Genomic DNA, 21,879 nt, shown 5'->3' with positions numbered 1-21,879 from the left:
GTTCATGGAAGCCTTGACTATAGATTGCCAGTGTTAACTGATTATTAAAGATATGTTGCAGGACACCTTTATTAAATAATAAAATTTGCATCACGTGCAAATGACTTTCGTTTAATTTGGACAATCTTTGCGGGTGCGTTCACACAGCTGGCTTAGTGTTTCTGCAAACAACTTAAACATTCTGCACTGATTAGCTGGACCAGAGCGTACCTGACAGGCCATGGCTGTGACATGCGATGGTGTCTCAGGCGAGAATGCTGGGCGCAGGGCTGCTCCAACCTGTTGTCGAAAAAGCAGAAAAGAGACGAAAATTCAGTCTCAAACTTCTTGGAAGAAGTGAGACTCGGGACAAGTCACGCGTGGTGAGAAGACTCACTTGTGCCTGGTACTGCTCCAGAATGACATGACCTGGAAACTCGGGTTCAGGCACGTCCGAGAACATGTCAATGATGAGCTTTGGGAGGAAAAACACAAGCACATTAAAATCAGAAAGGTTACTTCAATGATTGAGTCGAGAGCAGAGACTTGTTCTGAAACTTCGTATTGCCGTTCATCAAGGATGTTAACAAGATTGGAAAAGCTATCACTCAGAGAAGGCAATACAAACACATCTCGGTGCTTTTACTGAATGATGACATCAAAAGATTTTCTTTACAATTAGTGCATGACAACTGAAAATGCACATATGAGTAAATATGTGCAGCTTTTAGCTTTTTCATTAAGTGTTTCGCTAAAGTCAAGGAGCCTTAGATGCATTTGAACTGATGTTGGATCAAGGGAACATCACACTACATCAGTTAGAATTGCTGTAGAATGCATTGGACACGAGTGAATTTCACTTTGGGTGCCCAATGCAGCAAAACAAGCACATAGCAGTCAGTTCTGGTTACAGTTAAAGACATCTGGCAAGACACTAGCCCCGTAGTCTGATGTCTGTGTGATTTTCAACATGAGCTTACGGCTGCCAAAGTCCGCATCCTTGATTGGAAAGGCACAAGAAAATCAGGCCCGCAGTCGAACCTCTTTATAAGAGACACTAATGTAACAGACACCAGTGTGCCTACATTAAAATAGAGGTTGATAAGAAAATGCACACCTAGTACCCTGCTTATAGGAGACAGCTCGTATAAAAGACAAGAATTGCTCTCTGGCACATATGTCTCTTATAAAGGGGTTCAATAGTAGTCCTAAACCCTTAACAAACACATCCACTGACCTGCAGAGTTTTTAACCCTTCCAGGCGCAGGGGATCGCTGTCCGAAGTGGCAGCCATAAACGCCATGCGGACCAGGTCCGACAGGTGCAGCACCAAGAAGTCCTCTGCGACGAAATCGAAGTTTTCGGCGAACATAACCACGTACGTTTCCTGAATCGCTACAAGATTCAACATATCATAACTACTAGAAGACTATAAATTGCAGAATGTCTGCGCTAAGAAAGAAACAGCTCTAGCGAAAAATCATGGCGCAAACACATCGCACAGGAAAGTGTAACATACACAAGGTTAATAAAACTTCTCAAAAGTTACAGCTGTAGAAAGGCCTACTGACTCATGAATACACCAAGTCATATTTTGTCCGCACCTACTTTAAAGACATGGGATAATAGAAGCGTTGGTGAGTGACAAGGGGGCGAGTAGGTCTAAGTATACCATAAGTAGGAGTGAGTAACCGGTGTGTTTTAGTAAATGTGAGTGAACGCTGGTAAGCATGAACAGAAGTGAGTATGGCCACGCGCGCTTCTATTTTTATGCAACCAACCCATTTCACATTCAACCACTGCCTTACACACACTGCTCAGAAACGTCAAGCATTCCAGAGTATCGTAGATTGTACTGATAAACTTGGGCGCACAACGTAGACAGCACAGCTCATTGTGGAACTAACGTGGCCACCAATGATAAAGCTAGAATCTTTGATGCTGCACATATAATTGCTGACACGCCTTACTGCTAATAATATTATTCTATGAATGACAACTGTGCGTGCCAATATTGTTGCATTCTGAGTGTCGTTCTTTTTCTGTGCACAGCTTTGCTCAGTAAGGAGTTTGATCGTTACTGGCTGTGACTACTTTCTTGACTGCCACAGCTGCATGACAATATTAATGTGAAAGGCAAGTATTAGTGAGCATGAAACCAACAAAATATGACGATAAGCAGACCAGTATACAAATAACTGCTCAGTATGGTCACAATATTGTCACATTCCCTCCTCAAGTTTTGTTATCACCCCGTTTCACTGTCAGTAAGTCTCAGCGCAAACAGCGCCTGCAGTGTTCGAGAAGCTTCGGGACTGCAGTAGATTATTTTGTTAAGGTTAGGCCCACTTCGTGAACATTACAGATTATTCTGGAACCTACGCGGCCGCTAGCGATAACGCTAGAATATTTGATGGCACGTGTATAAAAGCTGATGCGCTTCACCACTTGTCAGTTGACCGATGGCCGACTCTCTGTTTGCCGCTATCAGTGTCAGTGCATTGCTGCAATCTGTCTTTCCTTTTATGTGGCCACAAGTTCGGCCGAATAAACATTTTAATCGGAACATCTAGTTCTGCTCCCTTTGTCCGTGTCACGACCCCGTGACAATATGACGCAACAAACACAGACATCACCGAATACAGTGACGCAATCCTAATGATGCTTATCAATACCAGCATGCTAGATATTGCCACGCTCCATTTCCCAAGTTTTTGTTATAGTCCCAAAACACCACACGATTCTCAGCGCAAACCGCGCCTGCAGTTTTCGAGAAGGTTCCGGACTGTAGTAGATCATTTCGATAAGATAACGCCCACTGTGCGAACGGTACAGATTGTTCTGGAACCTACGCCACTGCCAGCGATAACGCTAGAACATTCGACGGCAAGAGTATAAATGCTGACTCGCTTCGCCGCTTGTCAGTTGTTGATCGAAGGCCGACGCTCCGTTCGCCGCTATCAGTCCAAGACTGCTATCTGTGCGAGACTGCTGCTGTAATTGGACTTTCTGTTTACCGGGCACAGGTTCGCCCAAATAAACAGTTAAATCCCAACACGAAGTCTCCTGTCTTCGGCCACGTCACGGCCCCGTGACAATATGATGAGGGCATTACTTCAATCAAATATTTGTTGTAACAAGGCTTGACAGCACGTAATTTCGAGGACATAGACACAAGCCTTAATTGCTGCAGACCCTGAAGTGCTTACGTTTTGGATTGAGGGAGCGCTCTTCGCGAGCCAAGCCAAGGTCAAAGTGGGCCTTCTGGTTCTCGCAGAGCGTGATGATCTTGTGCAGCGACTCGGCCGCAAACACCTTGGTGGGCCATCGCGGTCCAACAGCGGGATGCGAGGTTGGCTCCTCGCCCGCTTTGATGGCCTCTTCGTCGTCGTCAAACTCGTCCAGCCCCTCCGCGTCCGCCTCCCTCTCGGGCGCAGCCGGGGCGGCGGATGCTGATGTGTCTGCAGCAACATTTCGAGACTGTCATTGTCGAAGGGCGCATCCTGTGCCCTTACACTTAAGGTTTCTTTTCTTGGCGTCACGCAAGTGGGGCTCACATCACGACGAGGCTAGCAGACAATTTACAATAAACGTGCCTGAGAAACTGTTTTTCGTTAGTTATGCCTACCAGAATATAAGATACGAGAAAAGATAAGCCAAGGAAAGCACAGGGAGAAAATAGCTGAACATTTTATACAATATAGAACTTAAAGAAGAGTGAAGGGTACCCCCACTACTAATATATTTAGCTGTCTAGTATTTAAGCCTTTTTTAGATTGATATGTGGGGTTTTACGTCCCCAAGCCACCATATGATTATGAGAGACGCCGTAGAGGAGGGCTCCGGAAATTTCGACCACCTGGGGTTCTTCAACGTGCACCCAAACCTGAGCACACGGTAGTATTCAAGCCTCTGTTTCTATATTGTGGCTATGGCCCAGCAAGCCTTTTGAATGATTACAACTGGTAAAGCACTGGCTGAGAAATGTTAAAGGTAAGCAGGAGATCACTGCAAGCTTCTACACCTTCTGCTACATTAACAGGTGATTCCAACATCGTTGTTTTAAAGCAACATTTGGTGCAGGATAAGCACTTTTAAGGAATGGAGCTGCAAAGCGAGCATCAGAATTGAAGTGCACCATTGATACATTACACTATCCTTATTCTCCAACTTTAAAATTTTTCAGAAATGGAGACATAGGGTATCAAGTTCATTCGTGCAAATGTTAATCATAAATTAGCCTGGCTGAGAAGAAGCTATGGTTTGAAGTGGAGCTGTGTAAATGGGAAAACTTGGGGTGCAAAGCGAATTCGAACATTTTTCGAATACTTCGAAGCGACAAAGCAAAATTGCAAAAAAAAAAAGGGCAGAAGGATTCTTAAGCATACTCTTATGAGATAGCAACATGAAAGTTTTTCTTTTGGCTCGTTTGATGAAGCAACAGTGGGGTGACATTTCATAATTGTCTTATCAAGAGTAAAGCAATGCAGAGGCTAAAATGCACTTATGCACATAATTTGGAGCAACCAAAGTGTTGTCAACAACACTTCACACATGAAAGGTATATATTTCCTCAGCCTCTCCTCCTCTTTCAATTTCTGTGGCAGCCCAACTGATGTGGCGGAAAAGGGAGTGCTCCCCTTTGAGTCCGGAGTCCCAAATCTGCATTGTAGATGTCGATATAAAGAAACATCTGAAATTTCAAATGCGAAAAATCTTTGGCGACCGATTTTTCGGACTTCCTGCCCAAATTTCAGGTCTGAAACAGCATTAATTGGACCCCCACATCTGCCGCATTGGTCCCCTCCAAGTTGAAACCAGTGTTTTTTCGAGTCAACAATACATATGCGTCTGTAGCAAAGCCTGAAAGGCAGCTTTGCCGCATTAAGGGAACGCGATAGGGTTAAATATATTGAAAATCTGAAGGGGTCACTTTCAATGAGACGTCGGCTGTATTTGTCTTCGCCGAGTCTTCGGGAAGCTCTAATAGTGAAATTCCAGTACAAATCGAATTGAATAGCAAATACTATACGAAAAATATTCGAGGTTTCAAATACTTGCGCACCCCCATTTGAAGTCAAGGACACCAACCAATAAATTTTGCAACTGAACGTAAAGAAGAGCACATTTACTTTAAAATATTTTGATAACGTTTCAGGACCAACTCACAAGAGTGACATCAAGTCGCCCTCAAGGAAAGTACAAAGTTGGTCATGAAATCTTGAGTTTTACTCTAATAGTACAAATTTTCTTAGAATTTATTGGTTGGTGTCCTTTGTTTCACACTGTCATATGACATATACCCATTGATTATTCTTTTATTTCTTTTATGGCGATGATGTATATAGCTAGGCAAAAGCAAAATTCGTCTGTCGTACGTATGCAAAAACTCCCAGAGCTTATGTGCCACATAAATAGGGTCAGCACCCCCACAATTCACCGCCGGTCCACTATAGGCAATGAAAAGAACAGGGGAGTGAACACTAATTATTATTTGGGCACAGACGTAAACAATAATTGAGAAAGACTTAAATTAACCATAGGGACTACCCCAGTGACAAACACCAAGGCTGCACGTTTAGGCTTCACGGTTTACTAACCTGTACAAAGGCCTTGGGCACTGATTCTTCAATGCGACTACTGCCCGAATCCCTTTAATGCGACTGCGGCCCGAATCTTACACGAAACACGTTCTAAGAAGTTTACGCCTGACGAAAAGATGTGGGCTATCTCACCGGCAGCTGTCAAGACATCCTTGCAGAGGCCCAGCCACTGCCCAAGGTTGTCGTCCAGCATGGCCTGCAGCATGCTCGTCAGCGAGTCGTGCAGGTGCGACACCAGTCGTGGGTCTGTTTCCCGGTCGAGCAGGGCGAACAGCACGCCTGGCAGCTCGGCCTCCCAGGGCAGCGGTGCCCCTTCGCATGCCCAGCGTTGACGCTGTTGTTTCTGCTGCTGGTTGGAGCCACCCTTACCTGCAGACAGAAAACCGTACCATGAAGCCCGCAATCTTGTTCCAGGATATATAGCGGCCTTTAGGAAAGGTGGTTACGAATTCTTCAAGGAATTTCGAAGCCCTGACAAGGCATTTTCAAGACATAAGGCAACACGTCAGACAACCTAACGAGCAAGTATTTTTTTTTTTTGCACAAAAACAAGAAAGTTCTCCTGATGTCTTTACTGTATAAATTATAATGAGCTACCACAGGCAAGATAGACCTCTACAACTTCAACTTCGAATGCTTTACAGAGTGGCACATGGGACCATGCTACAGACTTTTCTGTACCCTTATATGCAATTTCGTTTGGGAGGTTTCAGCCGTTAACGACACGGATGCGGGTATCTGGCATGGACGATGTATCTGCTCCCTTAACACGCTGACATGGCGAGTTGAACTTTGTCAACAAGCTGCATTCATTGGCTACTGTGACGTACAGAAGGCACAATAGATGTCTTCCTTTTTTTTCCGCCAGTGTATACTACTCTGTCATTCTTGCTTGAGATCTCCACATGTACAAAGAGTAGCTATTGTAGGAGTATGTATGGCAAAACAGCGCATTCTTCCAAGGATGGACGAAGACTACTAAAAAATGGGGTTGGCCGTTTGGTGCCGTTTCAAGTATCGTTAGGGCGGACAAACAGACAAATGTACAGACAGACAGACCAAAATTTTTCTGTCGAAGGTCCCAAAAGACTATCGTCGTTAAAAAAAAAGAAAAGGCTCACTGGCACCTCCGTTGAGTGTGGCGTTTTCCTTCGCCCAGGAGCTGGCATGCTCGCACACTTCTCGGGCCTCCCGCTGAGACAGCTGCCTCAGGCATGCCACAGCTGCCCTCCTCAGCAGCAGGTGAGGACAGTTCAGGGCACTCTGAGCAGCAAAAGAAAATTTTCCATTCATTTGCACACCAACACACTGATGTGTTAACACTTTGGTTAAAACAACAAGAACAATGGCTGAGCTATTCTTCCCTTCTTATATACTCACTGAATTTTGACTCCGATCAAGAGCAGCTGTACTGATACAAGTACGGTGTCAGGGAACAGCAGTCTTTAACGGCGTTGCTTACAACCACGACTCAAATGAATGAGTAATTTCTTTCCACCAGTTGACTTTTTGAAGAGCATAGATGCTGCACTAGAGGTCGAAGAGTCCATAGTGATATTGTACGGCTGATGACAATTTACCATCATCAAAGTATGTACAAGTGCTCAACTGATGTAGCAATTCTAAAGTACAGAGACGAAATAGTACTATGAAAGGGCACAGGCACTCTGCACAAGTGGTTACCTCTCTCTTTTACCCGTGGCACTGGAATACGTTCCATGCTTGTAGGATTTGGATTTTGAGTAACCAAAGGCAGTTGCGCATTCCGACTGTGCTACAGTTGCTTGCAACAAATACAAATGTACAGAGTGAATCGATTGCACTACACAGCCAAGTTTTGATCCTACAGCTACCATCTCCAGATAAGTTGGAAGGTCATCTCGGGTGGGAGTGAGTTAACTTGTCAACTTCGCGACGACTGCAACGGAACTTACACAGAGCACAGGGACAAGGGACGACAGGTTGACGTGTCGGGGTGCAAACATGTGCAGCTGCTGCAGACAGGAAATGGCTTCCGTCTGCACCAAGGCGTCACCGTGGTCCTGCATGATGCTACAGGCAACCAGCAGGGAAGACCGAGCCGTGCTGATGGAGTTGGTGTTGCCTGCACTCAAAAGAAGCACAACGCTGTGTCAAGCTGAATTCGCAAAGTGTGGCTCGTTTAAATGAGACGAGTGAAACAGTGGGTAGTAGAATGGGCTTGCCTTCTGGACTTATAACAAAACCACAAGAATACCAGATTAAAAATGCACTATAAAGAAAAAACAATAAAAAATAGCAAGCACAATTTACAGAATAACTGCGATGGGTATCTAATATGGTTTAGAAGTGTTCAGCTGTGCTCCCAGTAATAACAAATTTTTGCTTGAAATGCTCGTTAGCCTAGCTTTTAAGAAAAACTTTATTCTTGGTTTTACATGCCAAAACCATGTTGTCACACAGAGGTTTTTGTGATTGCAGACGAATGGACGCTGCTAGGAAGAGAAGTTGAGGTGTCTCGGGCTTCGATAGAAGGAGTTGCTCTGGTCACAGCGCATCGGCACTGTGCCTCGTATTTGTGATAAATATACTGTAAATATGCTCATGGCATTGTAATTATGAAAAATGGTGCAACGAGGAACTCTGCATTGACTACGACCACCTCAGGTTCTTTAACATGCACATAAATATAAGCACATGGGCATTCTTGTGGTATGCCTCTACTGGAATGCAGCCACAGGAGTCGGAGTTTGAAGCCATTACTAACAACAACAAGCAAACCAAAGCTGAAGGAAATGAAAATCTCAGCTTGTGCTACTGCCTGTTACTACAGTGGAATGTCGCTATAGCGAAATTGACTCTGACACAAAAATATAACTACGTTGAATGTTTTAATATCTAGCATGCATTCATAACAGATATGAGTAAGAACAAATATAAATTTTCTTTAGTACTACAGCAGAGCATTCATTATATCGAAGCTGGTGAAGACAAGATTCTACTGTGTGTTTTGACACAGCTGATTTCAGAAAAGGGAGAGCAAGGCACTTACACTGATAGACAGATCTGGCATTTTCGAATATGGGTTAAAATTACCTAGTCTACAGTAACCATTGCAGTCATGATTATAAGATGAAAAGGTACACAGATGCAACCCTATGCCCCTTTGCCTCCTTGTATTGAGCCTGCGACAGTGCTATAGAGGTTGCTACGGATCATTGACATGCCCAAGCACATGCTCATATCCCAAATTATAACTAATCAAGCACACATTATTGAGCACTCAGGGCAAGAGCAAAGGATCACACAAGGAGTTATAGCGGCGAGAAGACCAGTAAACGCACCTTGCAGCTCGGGTCCAATCGTAGTGATGACAGCCGAGAGGCACTTGCCGATGCACTGGTGCACGTCGACATGAGTGGGTGGCATGCTGAGAAGCAGCTTAAGTGCCAGAGAAAGCGTCGGCTCCACGTAGCTGCGGAACATGGGGCCTCCCGAGTCCGCAATCAGGCCCAGGGCGTGCAGTGCCCAGACCTGCAAGCGTGTGTAGGAGGTGGGAGTCTTGACATGCTGACCAGAGGAGCGATGTTCAGGCAGGAATGTACAGTATGGTTATCTGTTAAAGGGTACACTACTGTGAGGGTGGCCGAGAGAGGGCGTTATGCAACGGCACCATCATCATCATCATCGGGACTTGGCCGAGAGAGGGCACTACATGATGGCACTCATCATCATTGGGACGGGGAGTTGTGGGGGTTGCGTGTGGGGGAAAAAGGGGAATTCAGCGTGGTTGCGGAGAGTGGCAAGAGGAAGCGGTGTGCTGTGCGTAATTTAGGGTTAGCGCGTGACACTACAATGAGCAACGTTCAGATTGCCTGCTTTGTAACAGCGAGTGAATGATGAAACAATGTTTACGCACGGCATTAGTGTGACAAAAGTCATAACTATCAATCTGGTAGTCTTACACAAATTTAAGCCATTATGTTTTTGCGAGAAACTGAAATCTAAACATCCTGGGCATGCAAGTGTTCACTTTAACCTAATGCCAAAGAGATCAGTTCTGCCCGAAGCATCTTCTTCATGCCCCCAGTTCAAACACAATTGAAGTCGGTTATGCAATATTGTTGAGTTGTAATGTCATGCCATTGTCAAGAGTAATGTCACAGAGACACATCATTTTAATGTGTCCTGTCATAATGTCACAATGCCACATCACTGTGATGTCATAATCCATGTCACTGTATGTCACATCTTAATGTCACAATAGTGGATTGTCATGTCATGATGCCATGACATTGTCATGTTATGATGTCAAGTCATTTTCGACGTCATGTATACACCTGTGACATTACATAATGGCAAGGCATATTGATGTCATGCTGATGTCAGTACCACATGTCACGCCGCAGTGTCACATAACTGTCGTGCAATGCCACATCACTGACACAATGGCACATTGTCATGTAATTATGACATGACATCGTTGTGTGTCAAATCATAATGCTGAAACAGTGCAACACTGTCATGTCATGCCCCGCCGCGGGGGTCTAGTGGTTAAGGTACTCGGCTGCTGACCCGCAGGTCCCGGGATCGAATCCCGGCTGCGGCGGCTGCATTTTCGATGGAGGCGAAAATGCTGTAGGCCCGTGTGCTCAGATTTGGGTACACGTTAAAGAACCCCAGGTGGTCGAAATTACCAGAGCCCTCCACTACGGCGTCTCTCATAATCATATGGTGGTTTTGGGGCGTTAAACCCCACAAATCAATCTGTAATGTCATAATGTGAAGTCATTGTAGAGTTATGTGTATACCAGTGACATGTCATAATGTCAAGGCATATTCATATCATGATGATGTCATTACCATGTATCACGGTTTAATTTCACGAAACTGTCATGTGCTACGTGGGACTGTCACAATGTCACACCATCGTAATGTGTCACATCATAATGTCATAATGTCACACCACAGTCACGCCATAATGTCAGAGTCATTAGACTCTGCGGAGTGATGGCAAAACGCGCAAAGAAGTGAGAGATGCTGCAACGCCCCACCTGAACGACAGGTGCATTCATGTCCTGAGCCAAAGCAAGCAGGATGCTGACACTGGTGTTGAGGTGCTGCCCAGAGCCCATGCCGCCGACGTAGCGATGCAAGCAGCCGAGTGCCAGAGAGTGCCCCGTGCGTGACACAGCGTCCCGGGCAGTCTTGAGCCTGAAGCACAAGTATTTAATGCTAAAGTGACATCTTCTTGACTCCAAAAGAGACATCTTTCGTTTCTATGGTGTGCGCTGTCATTTCTCTGCACGCACCGGAGCCGGACAACACGTACAAAATAGTGTAATTTGGTTTTAAAGTTTGTCGCCATGTATCTGCTGCAAGCCAGCCCCACTGCAATGCAAGTTATCACAAGTCAACACAGTAGCTGGATTTATGAACTCTGCGTCCTCCGTTCTAAATCACAGAAATCACTGTCAAAGTCTCTGGATGACAATTCATTCATTATTGTTTATGTGAAACACACACGACTGACGGCTGTAGCTAGTATTTCGCGAGTTGCTGTCTTCCCGTGACGTCAGACCCGTTTTGACACGTCACTGCGAAGCCACCCTCTCAATACTAAAACCGAAATAGTCTCTTTGAGGTAGCGGTATTACCGTATTTACTCACACAATTGGCGCACTCGTATAATAGGCGCACCCCCTTAGTTTGATTGCAGAAGATTCGATTTTTTAAATTCTGCGCATAATAGGCGCACTTCTAACTTGGACGCGATCAGAAACGATTCTATCCCCCAGCAATACAGTTGGAATGCGGTCCCCGTACCCTGAAGAAAAAAAGAAGGCAAATCGACGAGCAAATAAAAAATATTCGAAGTGCAACAACCTAACCAGCATGTTTGTCGAAATAAAACATGATAAAAAAAAACGTCCATGAGTGAAAAAAAAACAAAAAAAATGGCTGTTCCATCAATTACTGATACACCCCAAATCGTAGTGCTCTTTGGAGGTCACGTGTACAACACTGGGGGCTCGATCGCCATCACCACCATCAAAGAAAAAGAAAGGAATGGCATTTTGCGAGCGGTGTGCATACGTTGTGGTCGTGTATTCAACTTTGGTTCCACCATGGGGAAGTACGCAAGCTACACGGCTGGATTTATACTGAAGGCAGTGCAGTATGCGCTGGAGCACGGCAACCAAGCTTCAAGCAGGCATTTCGGTGTTGAAGAAACCAGTATTCGGTACTGGAGGGATCAAGAAGAAAAACTTAATGCAACGAAGAAGACACGACGACCTTTCCGCGGTGTCAAGAACGGCAGGTATCCGAACGTCGAAGAGCAACTGGTCCGGCATATACAGGAGTTATGACAAGATGGCTGTGCTGTGTCATTGGATATTGCGCAGACTGAGGCGTGCAGAATAGCCCGAGAGCAGTAAGCGAGAGTTCAAAGCCAGCTCTGGATGGACAACTCTTTTCATGCGGCATCATGGCTTCGCACTGCTAAGGAGGACCACCTTGTGCCAGTGCTTCCCCGCAGCATATGAGGACAAAGTGGTGGACTTCCACCGTTTCGTTATAAAGCTCCAACAGCAAAAAAGACTTCATTTTGCCCCAGATTGGCAATGCTGATCAGACCCCCCTTTGCTTTGATATGCTGCGGAACACAACAGTGAAGAAGGAAGGTGCACAAAGCGTCATCGTCGGAATGTCTGGCGCTGATAAGCAACGATGCATCGTAACGCTGGCGGTGACAGCGGATGGGCGCAAACTAGTGCCTTACGTTATTTTTAAACAATGCTCCCAAAGGCAAATTTCCTTCAAGGCATCAAGGTTAGAGTCCAGGAAAAAGGCTGAATGAGCACGGAACTCACGGTGGATTGTGTGAAAACAGTCTGGGGTCGGCGACCGAGTGGTCTGTTGTTCCCGTTCATGCTTGTCCAGGAAAGTTTTCGTGGGCACCTAGTAGCCCACGTACGAGATGAGCTAAAGGAGCTGCGCACAGATTTGGCAGTGATTCCGGGCGGTCTCACATCAATACTGCAGCCTTTGGACGTGTCCTTGAATATGCCTTTCAAGAACAATGTCCGAAGGCTGTACACCACCTGGATGGCTAAAGGACAACATTAGCTGGCTCCAGGTGGTAAGATTAAAAGGCCGCCTGTGAAAATTCTGTGCGCTTGGATCGTGGAAGCGTGGCAGGCGATCTGCAACGAAGTCGTCAGGAAAAGTTTCAAGAAGACAGGTATCTCGAACGCACTGGATGTGAGTAAGGATGACATGTTGTGGGGTGCGGATTATTCAGACACCGAAAACAAATCCCCGCTCGGCGAGGATGAATGTGTACTCTCGGTCTCGGACTCCAAATAGGGAAAAGGAGGAACACCTACGATTTTTGTGTAAATAAATTTTACGTGTGTATGTGCAGTTGACGCCTCTTGCTTCTTCATTTAAAGGGTCATAGGTATGTTTGTTTCATGCTTAATTGATTGGTAAACGATAAAGTCGCCTTTACTTGAACAGAGTCGAAAAAATATTCTAAAATTTTACCCCGCGTAATTGGCGCACCCCTAACTTCGAGCCGGACTTCCCGAAAAAAAAAAAAAAAGTGCACCTATTACGTAAGTGCACTTATGTAAGTAATTATTATGTAAGTAACTATTATGTAAGTAATTAATGAGGCCCTCAACAACAACCAATTTGCTATAGGTGTGTTTCTAGACATTATAAAAGCGTTTGATACAGTTCATCTTGATATATTAAGCCAAAAGCTTGAGCGATACGGATTCAGAGGCCAGTCCCTTTAGTTTTTTAAAAGTTATCTAAATGGGCGATACCAAAGGGTAGTTATTGACGAGCATGTTTCCAGTTTAAGACCAGTAGATGCGGGAGTACCGCAGGGCTCCGTTCTCGGACCCATTCTTTTTACGTTATATATTAACGATTTAACCAATTGTCTTTCTAGGGTAAGTGCTGTAATGTACGCGGATGACACAGCGCTAGTTTTAAAACTACACCACCCCGTCACTTCATACTGCGGCACATATTTTAAACGACGAACTTTTAAAAATCAGCGAGTGGTTCACAACAAATAGGCTTACTTTAAACACCGATAAAACCAAATATATAGTTTTTAAATCCCATTGCAAGCCTGTAGACTTCACTATGGGCAAGCTGAAGGTCAATGATAAAGAAATAGAAAAAGTCGGTAGGATCTCATATTTAGGCGTAATGCTGGACGATGTGTTAAACTGGAAGCCCCATTTAGACACACTGGGGAAAAAACTTTCCTCTGTCTATTTTACCCTGACCAAAGCTCGACAGCATTTTGAAACTGATATCTTGCGCACCATCTACTTCTCTCTGTTCCAATCTCAGATAACATATTGCATCGAGTGTTGGGGATTCACCCATCACACATACATCGAGCACATAATATGCCTACAAAAGAGAGCCTTGAGAATAATAAACCATGTTCCCCCTCGTACACCCTCTCAGCCTCTATTTTCCCAAACCGCAATAATGCCCGTGCTTACGCTACGAGATTATCGTATACCTCTCTTGGTATATAAAATAATTTGTAACAACTTCCCCTTTCCTAGAACTATTTTCCAAACACCAGGTAAAAGTAGTCGCTCTGCCTCCGAAGGCAAATTTTTAATCCCTCTCTCTCATAACACATACGGACAACGCCGTCTCAAGTACGCCGGGCTTAAAGTTTGGAATGATCTCCCGTCATCCGTTTTACAATCAACCAGGGTAGATCAGGCTTTAAAAGACTTTTTCTTGCATCACAAAACATCCAGCTTATCGAAGAACAAAAAGTAGAGAAAAAAAAATTGAAAATAACATCAATTTATAATACCTTGTACATGTTTTTCCTACTGCTGCTGTTTTGGGGACGACGATAAAATTTGCAGCCTCTACCACTGACGATGTACTGCAGTCCTGACGTGTGGTCTTCTGTATGTGTGTTACTGCAATGAGAACTATACACAGCTGTCCTATTCATAGTTTTTGTATAAACCGAGCGTTTGTTTTTAGCACTGTAATTTATCTTGAATGTGTCTTTTCTATTCATACACATGCTTTTTATGGACAATTTTTTGAACACCTGTATATACTACATTTCCCCCCAAACATGTGGTTGTACATACATAGCCCCTGATTCATTTGTATTATGTTTTTAATGGATCCATTACTAGCCAATAGGCTAAGGATCTAGACATTCATGCATGTATTTGGTGAAAATGAAAAAGAGACAATAAACAATCTTGAAACAATCTTGAAACAAGTAATTATGGTAAATATTGATTAAATGCATTCCCAAGCACCATGACACTCTTTATAGGGTACTCGACACCTGCTTTTTCATTTATAGCAACAACTCCAAAATATTAAAAATTCGTGCCAGTACTCCTTTAAAGTTGCTTCAGTATCGTACAGTATGCAACAGCACCAATTTGGGAGTCTTCCATCAACTTCAGCTAAACGTGAAGAATCAACATCAAGAATAATCAGACATAACTTTAAGCATAGTATTTTTACTTGAATGTGGCTAGATAAAAGTGCAAAATAGAAAAGCCAGTAGGCCTACTGCCAAACAAACAAAAACAGACTCCTTGACTAATTCAGGCTCTTATGCATTTTGCAACGAGTCTCGACCCTGGCAGGTTTGATGCTCTTAATTAGATTATACGGGCTACTTGGTCAGCTTCTTGCTGTTAGGTGTTCCATAACTGCCAAGAGTGGCTCTGGTTAACACAGAAAATACTGAAGAAAAAGGAAGAGAGAACTGCTGCTGCTGAGGCACAATGGCAATGCACTGTACATGTGATTTGCAAGTTGTTTGGGTAGTTTTCACTGGCGGCGTCTTGTTTCTTCTTATCCACTTTTATTTATATTTAAGAACATAACTACTACAACTTAATTAACCCCAAATAATGTGATGCAACATAAATGCCCTCTCCCGACCCACCTCAGTCTTCAATTGATTGCTCTTCTAGTTCACCTCTGTAAAATCGAGGTTGAAGACTTTACTTTCAGCACTGACCTGTCAAAGCTGTCCTGAGCCATTTCAGCCACAAAGCGGCCATCCCCGACCACTTGAGCCATGCGGCCTAAGGCTTCGCCAGCGGCACAGCGCAGGATTGGATTCGGATGGCTCAGAGCTCCCTGCAGCGAAAGAAAATACGGCCAATGTTTTTATACTTGATGACAAAGCCAATACCAATCAACTAAATGCCACTTTTTTTTTTGCAAGAACTTTCAATCATTTAGGCGAGAACTTTTAGCAAGAGCTTTTATTTTCAGAGCTGAAACATCGAAGAAAAAAATTCTTTCCTGTGCATGAGAGGAATGATGTGCAATCTTCTGTAATCCTGCATTATACCACTTATCTTTTTTCTAACTACACCTTCCACAACTCTGTTTCTAGGCAAATCTCTGCTTACTTTTATCCTTGCACACAATTTACACTATTACTAATGTTACTGAATTCATTCACCTTTTTTTTCCTGGCTACAAGCAGCTATGAACCTTTTTGATCTGTTTGTTCAATAGCCTTGTTTGGTAGACTGACTAGAGGTTAGCCGTAGTCCATCTCAAGAAATTGAGATAAATTTTTGTGTTAGATTCTTGAACACACTGTGCTACTAAATGTGAAAGCGAATACGTGTCACCTTTAATCGCTCACTCACATGAATAAGCCCAACTGCTGCTTTGCGAACGTCTTCACCTCCAAGTGATGTCTTTGCTTCAGCCAGTGCCTGCACAAATCGACCGAAATGAGCATGGAGCACCAGAATTGGTAATAATGAGAGAGAGAGAGAGAAAAGAAACTAGCACTTCAAGAGATCAGAAAAACTTTTTAAGAGCCACAATGGTGCTCGACAACATTTTAATCATGCCAACATTTGCATCAGCCATGCTGTTTGGCAAATCCACTTAGCCATGCTGTTCAGCCATGCATGACAACACACTGCGCAGCGTTACAACCCTGTGCCAAGGTTTCACTGAATGTTTCATTAAATGAAGGAGCACTAGCGTAATCCACTCTCCTCACAAGCCTGCTGACCAGCTTGTTCCGGAAATTTTTGAAATTTGAACACTCTTTCTGTACCTCTAGGTTTCTATCCCTTCTTTTAATTATGTTGCTTCACCGAGCAGTGATTGTACAGGGACCAGGGCCTCAGTTAGGCACATGCTAGCGCCTTTAGCCCCGAACCCTTTGGTTTTCAGTATAAAAACTATCATGTGTTGGAATAAATAAAATATAAATCTCTAAGTAATACAGACAGTACAGACAATTAACATGTGTAACTACCGTTATAGCATGCCTGTTTAGCCTGAAATAAATTATAAGAATTGTATTTTGAAGCACTGTTGGATTATGCATGAAGATTTTTCAAATAAACAAAACAATGCCAGCGTACTATGTTCAAAAAGCAGCAGTTTTGCACAGCAGATGCGAGAATTAATCTTGCTAGGAAGCGCAGCCACTATCACAAAAAACACACAACACAAGCGCTTAACTTCAACTTGTGTTGTGTGTTCTTTGTAATAGCGGCTGCGCTTCCTAGCAAGATAAATCCTTACCAACTGGCCCGATACAATTGTTTATTGAGATGCGAGAATGCCCTGCTTTTTGGACAAAACATCGCCGCTCACCTCATTTGCAAAATCTGCCATTTTTTCTGGAAAACACCTTCTGACAACTTATTTTGCATTACAAAGAAGATATATTGTGAACCATATTTAAACCATACGAAGTGGGCGTAATCTTGACAAAATGATCTACTGCAGTCCCGAAGCTGCTCGAACAGTGTAGGCATGGTTTGCGCTGAGAATTACCGACAGTGAAAAGGGGTGATAACAAAACATGAGGAGGGAATGTGGAAATATTAAGCAAAATGCATAGTAAAATGAGCATAAACAAGCTGGATGTTTTTACAAATGAACAATTCGCATCAAGGCTTAATTATTATCACAATGTCCAACATGTTACGCGTTATGTGAAGACTTCATGCGAGCTAGGTATTCCCCACAAAACCAACCGCAGCTTTGATGGGTGATAAGCACCTTGAGTGCGCTGAGCAGTGCAGTAAAGATGTTGATCTGGACGGCCTCCTGGCGGGTGGCCTTGCTGTGGCGCACGCACTCTGAGAAGTGGTCCAGCATCTGCAGCCGATGCTTGAACGCCACGTGGGGGAACACGAGCCCGTACAGGACCACCGACATGTCGATCACCGCCACTCCCAGGGGAAGCGGGCCCGGCAGAGCATCACCCTGCGCAGTCGCAGTCGATGCGTCACATCTCTGGAGGGAGCTTTTAGGCATTGAACCATGGAGTGACTACCCTACATGGCGAAAATGGTTGCTTGGGCATGTTGGTACGACATATTAGAGGGAAACAGTGCGAAAATGCAAAGGGCGCAGGCATATAATGCACAGGTGTACAATGCGTGGTTCGATGATTGAACTGTCGTTGCAAAAGTCAGCGCTGTTGTATGTGTCCTTCTTTGCCTTGTCTTTCGTATTTCACGCCGTTTCCCTATAATACCGTACACAGCACCTTTTTTAGAATGTGGCTCAAACTGGTCAACTTGATGGATTAACGCTACTATGAGCATCTTGGGGGCAGGTTATTGCGTGCATTATATAGTTTCATACATTAATACCGAGAGAGGAATCTGGCGCTGCGATCGTGTACCTCCATGGGAATTATGGGGTGTACAGACTTCAGATTGGATAGGGTTAGCTAGCGAACTGTCTACAGACTTTTTTCTACAGTTTCAGTTTCGTTCTTTGCGAAGCGCATACAGTAGGGCACAGTGAAAAAGGCTGAAGCAGTGCCATTGTTGTTCGAAGAGGCTGATGACCACTAGATTTCCCAATTTGCTGTGACATTGGAGCTTTACGAGTCATACTTGACAGTTTAAACAAAGCGTCGTCCACTGACAGCTGCGCATGGATGTAGCGTCTCATGCCAGTGCAGAATATAGCCTTAAGTTCATGTTTTTCACAAGCGCGTCTTGCATAAACTCGTTTTGAATCGACTGCAAAGCAATGATCAAGCTAAGCAGATTCACCGCCACAATCCAATGACTCAACTTCACAACAAAACCAGACGTGCGTTGGGGGCAGACCATTGGAACCACTGGGACAGACGCACCTAGCGTCGCAGAAGACGGACACGATAAGTGTTTCTCACTTAATACTGTACTGTTATCTCCCTAAATAGATAATACATACTTTCGAGAGAAAGAGAAGCATGTCTGTTTTCAAGTGTTGTAAAAAATAGTTCATTGAATCTCTATGCCGAATCTGGAATGCAATGGCAGAGCGATGCATCCCCTGATAGTTAAATTGGCCCAAGTTTCACTTTTTTCGCCTGGTCACAAAAAATTCTTGCAACAAAGTTTGCATACAAATATTTGAAGCAAGTTTCAATTAGGTTAGGTTAATATCGCTTTGTTTTACACCCAGAAAAGAAACGTCGCGAATCTCAAGAATGTAATCCATCCGAAGCGGATCGGAAGCCTGTACTTTCCATAATTCCCATGAGGCTACAAGCGCCGCTGAAGGAGCCCACGTAGACACTAGCGCCAAATTCCCCTCTCGGTATTACTGCGTGAAACTCTACGAAATGCACGAAACACTGCAGTATACGTCTCTACTATATGTGAAAAGTTAGAAGTATATATGAAAAGTCTAGAACCTTTTTTTTCACCTGCAGACAATCAAGCTCTATTCAGAATGTAACGACATTTCTCACTGGTCAATTCGAAGCGACTGCACAAATTCTCGAGTGAGCACTCAGGTCACACAAATCTGAATTTGCCAGTGGAAAGCAAAAACGCTTCATGAGCAAGTGCCAGAAACCAGTAATGTAAGCTATACCCTACACAAGACGTGATGAATAAGACATGGGCAATGCTTAATCTCTCCCCCCAAACTTGTTCTTTGGTGCAGGGGCAAGTGAGAGTAATCCCGCATGGAGGGAGTCGATCTGAAACGACCAGCGAAAACAGCGAACCCACCCTGAATTGGCTGATGACATACAGGTTATCTGCCGTGAAGAAAAGAAAAAACCTGCTCCAGATCAACCATTGAAAAACACTACAAGTTTTCAGTCACAAATATCGACATTATCAGCTAACCCTAGCAAATATTTGAGGCTTTGGCAACTTGCATTACAAGTGGTTTATATGGAAGTTCATACGTTAATGCACAATTGTCTCTCTCATCACACAAATCAAAGCAATACCGAATCAATTTAAACAATAGTCAGTGGTCTCTGGAAGCATCAATTCTTATGCTGTGATCATAAATCACGCCAACGTGTCATAAGAACTACACTTTTGCATGCAGTGGGTGAAGAGTGTACCTTGTTAAGCGACCTATACAGTGCAGTGGTGTCATGCTCCAAAGCCCCTGATCCCGAAGCACTATTTGGCTGCAACTGCAAGGTAAAAACACAATAGTAAGGATAAAGCAGTGAGAACCACTCGTGCATGCCCGTTTGATTCGCACAGTATTGTAACTGTGCTTGTGGCTAGCCACTGCATAATAATGTCACAGACAGAAAAAAAAAAGCCCTTCACAGACAACTAAAAATAAATGATACATCAAGAATGTTATCAAATGGTCAGATCCTATTAGAACAAAAAGAAAAATGGACATTAACAGTATACAAATGTTAATCAGAACAAAACAGGAAGGCACTACAACAAGCTTTAAGTGGCGACAATATGACATGCACGTAACACATTTACGCATTCCATCAAACACTATGAGTCATACGGCTCGACAGCAATAACCACAAAACACACTCAGATACTACAGCCTAAAGGGACCGACAACAAAATTTTATGCCACCTGTTTTCAATAACGCAACGGAAACCTCACATGTCAAAGTGCCTAACAGCCGAACGGTAATGTGGTGTAAGAGATGAAACCGAGTAGGCAGAGCGCATGTACTGGGGGCGGATCTCGGTGTGTGTGTGTGTGGTTAACGGTGGAAGAACCAGCTGGCGCGAGTGCTGAGTGATCAGCAAGGGGGCAGGCGTGTGGGCGCAGGAATAGAATCACTGTATATGCTACCTTTTGGTAGCACATGAAAGGTAGCATACACAGTAACTCTACGCAGGAATACGGGAGGAGAGAGACAAGAGTATGAAGAGAGAAGTCCGACATGTTGGCTATATGGCGCGAGAGTGAAGAATGTGCAGAGTGTATAGTGAACGTGTGTATCGTGAAGTATGTCGTCGAGTGTAACAGCGAGAAACGTCGTGAAACATTCATAATCAAATCTCTGATCAGCGACTTCGAAGATCTACTCACACAACACTATCAGCAAAAAGTGGGAGGTCTGCTGCGCATACACGCACTCCGCGCACATGCGCTACGGCTCCACAATGGCTCCACTATTCCACTAGTTGCACACTGCGGTGTAGTTCTGTCTTTTACCTTAACTCTTTTTACCTTGTAGGCAGCACAGAAATGATTAAGAATGGATGAAATATACAAACTCCGACTCGGGGCCCTCATTACAGTGCTCACGAAAGCATCAGACCACATGCAGCAAAGTTAAAAAATCCATAATCTAGCTTCAAGGCTCTTGAAGCTGGATTAAGAAATCATCAGGCTATGTGACACACCGGTTTCTAGCGACTTTTAAGCGTGATTTAGTAATATAAATCCTCGTCACATAGTGCAAAGGATGCTTCAATGTGTCACCGTAATTGACGCTATTTTCATTTCCACCAGGATGGACTCACGCACTCTGGCTAGTTGTCGGTCCCTTCAACTTTCAGGATGCACAGTACGGTTAGGAGTCATACGATACTGGTAAAAATATATGCACATATAAGATAAATGAGCACAGCCCCAGGCCATAAAAATAAAATGACCGAGTTTAGTTTTTTTTTCCCTCAGTTATCACGAAGCAGCAGCATTACTATCCCTCGCCGCCGCCATCAGTGAGTTATATGCAGGAAAAAAAAAAGAGAACAAAAAGAACTGCTTAGCATGCGTGGCACGTGCAACGACGACAAGAAGACAACATCCACGTCGCTTGCGTAATGCATGGAACTACATCCAATGGGGTCAAACGGCGGCTAGCAGGGGCACACCTGGCGAGCAATCGGTCGATACTCACAAAGGACTTGTCCGACTTCCTGTGGGGTTCCATCTACAAAGTTTTTTTTTATTCAATTGGTGAAATTCTTCTCCATGGCATCGCCATTGCAACAAACGCGCACTCTAAAAGAAGTTTACACCATTTTGGGCATATCTTGTTTCCAAATGACCCTGC

The 21,879-nt window shown here is 44.0% G+C and overlaps 1 protein-coding gene across 2 annotated transcripts in view; it reads right to left on the bottom strand.

Moving 5' to 3' along the window:
* LOC142795625 (HEAT repeat-containing protein 5B-like) overlaps positions 1 to 21,771 on the bottom strand; it is a 29,682-nt gene extending 7,911 nt beyond the window's left edge. Inside the window, exons 1-14 of one of the 2 annotated variants that reach the window (XM_075886094.1) lie at positions 21,724 to 21,771; positions 19,951 to 20,025; positions 17,643 to 17,849; positions 16,262 to 16,330; positions 15,616 to 15,737; positions 10,616 to 10,775; positions 8,906 to 9,095; positions 7,517 to 7,686; positions 6,704 to 6,845; positions 5,715 to 5,951; positions 3,189 to 3,440; positions 1,217 to 1,320; positions 377 to 454; positions 211 to 279 (exon numbers count right to left, since the gene is read on the bottom strand). In XM_075886094.1, the coding sequence (XP_075742209.1) occupies positions 211 to 279; positions 377 to 454; positions 1,217 to 1,320; positions 3,189 to 3,440; positions 5,715 to 5,951; positions 6,704 to 6,845; positions 7,517 to 7,686; positions 8,906 to 9,095; positions 10,616 to 10,775; positions 15,616 to 15,737; positions 16,262 to 16,330; positions 17,643 to 17,849; positions 19,951 to 20,025; positions 21,724 to 21,756 (1,908 nt within the window). In that variant the 5' untranslated portion in view covers positions 21,757 to 21,771. The remainder of the gene's footprint in view (positions 1 to 210; positions 280 to 376; positions 455 to 1,216; positions 1,321 to 3,188; positions 3,441 to 5,714; positions 5,952 to 6,703; positions 6,846 to 7,516; positions 7,687 to 8,905; positions 9,096 to 10,615; positions 10,776 to 15,615; positions 15,738 to 16,261; positions 16,331 to 17,642; positions 17,850 to 19,950; positions 20,026 to 21,723) is intronic. The other variant, XM_075886095.1, reaches the window with a different exon arrangement.
* Between the last annotated feature and the right edge of the window lie 108 nt (positions 21,772 to 21,879).

Source organism: Rhipicephalus microplus, unplaced genomic scaffold (assembly GCF_043290135.1).
Source record: "Rhipicephalus microplus isolate Deutch F79 unplaced genomic scaffold, USDA_Rmic scaffold_773, whole genome shotgun sequence".
Lineage (NCBI taxonomy): Eukaryota > Metazoa > Arthropoda > Arachnida > Ixodida > Ixodidae > Rhipicephalus > Rhipicephalus microplus.
This window is presented reverse-complemented; position numbering and strand designations above follow the sequence as displayed.